Here is a 6,136-nt window from a genome sequence, read left to right as displayed (position 1 = left end):
CAGAAATCCACCTGCCTCTGCCTCCCAAGTGCTGGGATTAAAGGCATGCACCACCACTGCCCGGCTTATAATCTATTAGTGTCTTTCTTTTCTTTTTCTGAGACACAGTCTCACATATCCCTGGCTGACCTCACTATGTCAGAGAAGTTGACCTTGAATTTCTGATCTCCTGCTTCCACCTCCCAAGTGCTAGGTTTACAGGTATGTACCACCAGCCACAGTGGTATGTGGCGCTGAGGAACCATCTCAAATCTTTGTACATGCTAAGCAAACACACTACCAAATGAGTGGCATCTCCAACCCATGGTCTCCTCTCTACTCCAATAGAACAGGAATAGCCTTCTAAAATTCCTGTATAGTGGGCTGGAGAAATGGCATTGACTGCTCTTTCGGAGGTCCTGAGTTCAAATCCCAGCAAACACATGGTGGTTCACAACCATCTGTAATGAGATCTGACCCCCTCTTCTGGTGTGTCTGAAGACAGATACAGCATACTTACATATAATAATAAATAAATCTTTGGGCTGGAGCAGAGGTCCTGAGTTCAATTCCCAGCAACCACATAATGGCTCATAACCATCTGTACAGCTACAGTGTACTCATATACATAAAATAAATAAAATAGCCGGGTAGTGGTGGCACATGCCTTTAATCCCAGCACTTGGGAAGCAGAGGCAGGCAGATTTCTGAGTTCGAGGTCAGCCTGGTCTACAGAGTGAGTTCCAGGACAGCCAGGGCTACACAGAGAAACCCTGTCTCGAAAAACCAGAAAAAAATATTCCTGTAGTAATTGCTCATTGGCTGTGATATCCTAGGGGCCTTGCTAGGGAGTGGCTATAAACAAGATGGTGTCCTTTGGGCCAGTGAGAAGGCTCAGCAGGTAAAGCCACTTGCCAACAAGCTTGGCAGCCTGAATTTGATCCCCGAGACCCACAGGGTGGGAGGAGATAACAGCTCTGCACTTCTGACTTTCACCTGTGCATTGTGATTCAAGTACACACATGCACATACACATGTAAATAAATATAATCAAATTTTATTTTCCAAATATGGTCTCCTTTTTCATGGATGTTATTTTTTTTTTTAACAGTTCTGGTAAGTTTTAGCATGCATTTGGTAAATGAGCAAATGAATGAAATAATAAAAAAATGATAAATATCTAAAGAAAAAAACCCAAGGCATGTGGTATGGTAGATAGCCTGACGTGGTGAGACGTACCTGAAATCTGCAGGGGGACCCATGGTTCAAGGCCAGCCTGGGGTTCCAGAGCTGAGACTCTGAGAGAAAGGGAAAGAAGGCAAGGAGGGTAAGGGCAGGGCAGGATGGGGTGTGGGGGCTGAGCCTGATTTGAAACTCCAATCAGATTTGACTTCTTGTCCTGTGTCCTCAGTGCTTTGCCTCCTTTCCCTTCGGCTCCAGGGCCTTTGCACATGCTGTTACAGCTGTCATGGTTCTCCTCTTTCCCTGGAATCCTCAGGTCCCTGCTTACGGGGTCAGTTCCTCCTGGAGGCCTTGCCTGATCATCCAGAAGTTGTCTCGGTGCCTCCTCTAGTTCTCAGAGAGTGTGGTTCCATCATTCTCACACCCGTCACACAGTGCTGTGATTTCCTTGTCAGCTCTGTCCAGGCCATGGCCTATACTAAGAGATACATTTTATATCACAACGCAGCACATATACATAGGTAGGAGTATGTGTTGTGTATGCAGGTGAACCAGAATAATATTTTTTACTAGTACTAATATATAATACATATTAATACTTAATTTTATTCTATTTCATTAGATTCTATTTCTTTTTTTTTTTTTTTTTTTTTTTTTTTTTTTTTTTAAAGTCTCAGTTGATGATATTGGTATGCACTTTTAATCCCAGCATTTGGGAAGTAGAGGCAGGCAGATCTCTGAGACTTTGAGGCCAGCCTGGTCTACAGAGTGAGTCTACAGAGTCAAGGACAGCCAGGGCTACACAGAGAAACCCTGTCTCAACAAACAAACAACAAATATATATATTAAAACCCAAAGTGTCGTATTGCTCAAGCTAGCCTCAAGTTCTGTGCACCTAAGTGTGACCAGATCTTCCAACCTCCCAGGTGTGAGGATTATCGTATGTGCTACCATGCCCACTGAGGGTGTGTTTTGAGACCTATTAATTGGATTTCTGATTCTCATACAAAATATTGTAAACCCACACTGCCACACCACCTCCAGTGTGTGACAGTTCCACAGACTGAGGTGGCTGACCTCAAAGGGGGAGGCCTCCCGCAACTGGCTGTGGAACTCTTCGCCGGAGAAAAAATATTGAGCCATAGTTCTCATGGCAATTTTATCTGTTTTGTTTTCTCTTATTTCTTTTCTTACTTACCTGTTCCTGGTAGACTAGGCCAAGATCTTAAGCAAGAATAACGGGTAAGAAACCATCCCTTTAGATGGGGTCACTAACATGGCCTTATCCCCAGGGAAACCAGCGCTATACTTTTAAAATCATTTATAAAACTATTATAATAGATACAAACTTTCCCAACAATAAAATTTCATATGGCTACATGTGTGTCATTGGAGGTGGGTTTTGGTATATGGTAAAGAAAGCCTTAATTAGAAAGAATAACAATGGCCGGGCAGTGGTGGTGCACACCTTTAATCCCAGCACTTAGGAGGCAGAGGCAGGCGGATTTCTGAGCTCAAAGCCAGCCTGGTCTACAGAGTGAGTTCCAGGTCAGCCAGGGTTATACAGAGAAATCCTGTCTTGAAAAAAACCAAAAAAAAAAAAAAAAAAAAAAAAAGGAATTAAAATTAAGTTTAAATTTATGCAATTGAAGATTTATAAAAAAAAAAATCAGGCATTAGATGTTAAATGGTAACTGACCATATGGGGGCTGGAGTGTTAGCTCAGCCATTAAGTGCACTGACCATACAGATTTATTAACCTGCTCCTGGAAATATGCCACTAGCCTTGGACAACTGCCCCCACTGAATACATCCTTTTAGAATTGTTATATTTTGACTTATATTAATAGTGTTGTTGGGCTGGAGAGATGGCTCAGTGGTTAAGAGCACTGGCTGCTCTTCCAGAGGTCCTGAGTTCAAGTCCCACAACCACATGGTGGCTCACAGCCATCTGTAATGGGATTTGACGCCCTCTTCTGGTGTGTCTGAAGACAGCAACAGTGTACTCATGTATATTAACTAAATAAATGTGTTGAGAGAGAGAGAGAGAGAGAGAGAGAGAGAGAGAGGCACAACACCAGCAAGCCTGTTGTCCTCTCCTTAATCCTAAGGAAATTAAAAAAAAAATAATAATGTTACCTGTTCTGTTTGTGATTGTTTCATTGGATACAGTTTCTAAGAGATATTTTTGTGCTTTATTGTGCCAAATGATTTTTGTTGATATTTGTGATTATTGCACTGGAAACAATTTCTAAGAGTTGTAATGTTTGGATTTTAATGTATAAAATCCCTGCTTGAGAGCTGTAAAATACACTCAGATACAAACTGCCCCTGTGTTTGTTTCTGTTTGTCACCTTACCCACCTGGCTTTGAGAACCCATATCCCAGGGACTCCCATACCCAGCTGGGGTGGTTTGTGGTACCACACTTTCAAAATCCCACCCTAGAATAGGCCGGCCCACCTTCTCTGCAAAAGGCCAGTTAATATTTCAGCTTTTGTAGTCACGAGGTTCTTATTGTAAACAATGTTAGACTTTTCATTGACATCACAAAATACCCGAGTAAACAACTAAGGGAGAAAGGATTTGTCGTTGTTTGGGGCTTACAGTCTCACAGGTTTCCTGTCTAAGACCTGCATCTCCGTTGCTTTTGGGCCCGAAATGAGGCAGATCATCCTGGCAGAGAGCACCTGTGGAGCCCGGCTGCTTACCTTAAAGCAATCAGGAAGCAGAAAAGACAGAGAGGGGCCTGGGACAACATGGTGCCCTACAGACACATCCCCAAGGACCTGCTTTCTCCAATAAGGCTCTGTTTCTATTTCTCACTATCTGGCAATAATTCAATCATAAGAATCCATCAAGGAATTCGTTGAGTACATCAGAACTCTGGCCCCCTCATCCCTTCCAAAGTCTGGAAGCTGAGAGTTTTAGCTCCCTTCCCTCACTTCACATCCAAATCAAGGCCTGCAAAAAGTGATGCTTATGGCCCTGTTCCAACATAGACGTATGGACACTCTTAACTTGAAGTTGGCATAATTTACTCATTGTGAAAAAATCGCTTCCTGGTTTGGTTTTGTTCATTCTTTTCCTTCCTTTTTTTTTTTTCTTCTTCTTTTTCAAGACTTGGCCTCCAACTTCCAACTTGAGGTTCTCTGTCTTCAGCCTTCTCAGTTTATGCTATAACAGGCATGAAACCCTGCTTAGGGGGAAGTGAATCCATAAAGGAGCAGTTTGCTTATGAAACTTGGTTTTGAAGACAGAGTTTTCTCTATAAAGCCCTGGCTTGTCCTGGAACTCACTCTATAAACCAGGCTAGCCTCCAGCTCCAGGTCCACCTACCTCTGCCTCCCTAGGGCTTCAATTAAAGGTGTGTGTCACTACTGCCTGGCTATGGAACTTTTTATTACAAAAAGACCGTGTCCATAGGAGAAAAGCAAACAGATCATCAGAACAAAGTGAAAATGAATAAAGAAGTCTTTAGCAATCCCATGGCTTGCAGATAACATATCCTTCCGTGCTTTGTTTGTTTATTTGGTTTTTTGGCCGGGAGCTTATCTTTGACTGGGGACAGAGCACTGAAACTTTTTCTCTTCAGTCTACCAGGAAACTAGGCTTCTCCTCTCTGGCCATAGAGACTGAAACAAGGAGAGAAGCTATGGTGGTGGGCGGGGGAGTGGGTGGGGGTGAGGGGAGGGTGGAAAGCGTGGGTGTGTGGGCGGAGTTAGGTAAGCAGTATAATACATTCCCAGCCCCGCGCCCTGCCAGACGTTTAGAGACAGCGAAGTAGCACCCATCCTTGGTGGGTGTGTAACTAGACTAGGAATCACAAGTGTGGGTAAAGGGAAATAAAAGGTACTGCAGGGCTTAGGAGGCGGGTCTGTCTAGCTATCATGGATGACTCAGGAAACGCCTCCCTCCCTAAGGAAGTGAAATAGCCATTGAGCAACAAAATGGGAAATTCCATAATGACAGAATGCATATTGTTATTTAGAGGTGTCTGGCTCGAGGGGACGGAAGAGCTAGTAGAGGTTGGCAAGAGCGATGGGAAAACGCGCTGTCAATCGGCTAGATCTAATGACCTGTTTATGGAAATGAAATTCATGAATAAAGGACAAAAAACACCCTGAGGAAGTAATCAGCCCAAATGAGGAACTTTCCAGGGGACAGATTGACTCAGGTTGTCATTGAGTAAGTGCTGTGAGAATGAGAGATAAGAGAGCTGCTATAGACTGAGAAAGATTTGAAAAGACATGACCAAAGGTGCCCTGTCCCAGTCCTCTCCTTTTAAGGAATGTTTGTTTTTTTTTTTTTTTGGTTTTTACAAGACAGGGTTTCTCTGTGTCGCCTTGGCTGTCCTGGAACTCACTCTGTAGACCAGACTGGCTTTGAACTCAGAAATCTGAGTTCTGCCTCTGCCTCCCAAGTGCTGGAACTAAAGGTATGCGCCACCACCGCTGGGCAGGAATGTTTAAAAATTATATTTATTCATTTTTATCTATGTACATGCTCTCTTTGCATACAGGTCTATGTACACATGTGTGCCTGGTGTCCAGGAAGGTCGGAAGAGGACATCAAATCTCCTTGTACTGGAGTTACAGATGGTTGTGAGCCACCACGCAGGTGCTGGGAATGGAACCTGGGTCCTCTGCAAGAGGAACAAATTCTCTTAACCCCTGAGCCGTCTCTCCAGGTCCTCCCTGTCATTCTTTTAGTGAGATCCCACTATGTACTTCAGGCTAGAATTTGTGGAGATCCTCCTGCCTCAGTTTTCCAGATGTTGGGATAATAGGCATCTGCCATCATACCCAGCTCTCATTATTTCTTCATCAGAACAAACCAACTTTAAAGGTCTATTTAAATAACTGAAGGAATTTTAATGTGAATAGGATAGTATATTAAGAAATTATTGGAGGAGGTAGTGGCGGCTCCGGGAACACCAGGGGAAATGATGCCTCAAAGGCTCATGTAGGTTTCTT

The 6,136-nt window shown here is 43.5% G+C and overlaps 1 protein-coding gene across 1 annotated transcript in view; it reads left to right on the top strand.

Annotated features, from left to right (window-relative positions):
- The first annotated feature begins 5,304 nt into the window (after window positions 1-5,304).
- LOC116078685 (ran guanine nucleotide release factor-like) overlaps window positions 5,305-6,136 on the top strand; it is a 1,461-nt gene continuing 629 nt past the window's right edge. Inside the window, exon 1 of the mRNA XM_031354032.1 lies at window positions 5,305-5,348. Coding sequence (XP_031209892.1) covers window positions 5,305-5,348 — 44 coding nt within the window. The remainder of the gene's footprint in view (window positions 5,349-6,136) is intronic.

The sequence above is a fragment of the Mastomys coucha genome, unplaced genomic scaffold, assembly GCF_008632895.1.
Source record: "Mastomys coucha isolate ucsf_1 unplaced genomic scaffold, UCSF_Mcou_1 pScaffold5, whole genome shotgun sequence".
In the NCBI taxonomy this organism is placed as follows: Eukaryota; Metazoa; Chordata; class Mammalia; order Rodentia; family Muridae; genus Mastomys; species Mastomys coucha.
This window is presented reverse-complemented; position numbering and strand designations above follow the sequence as displayed.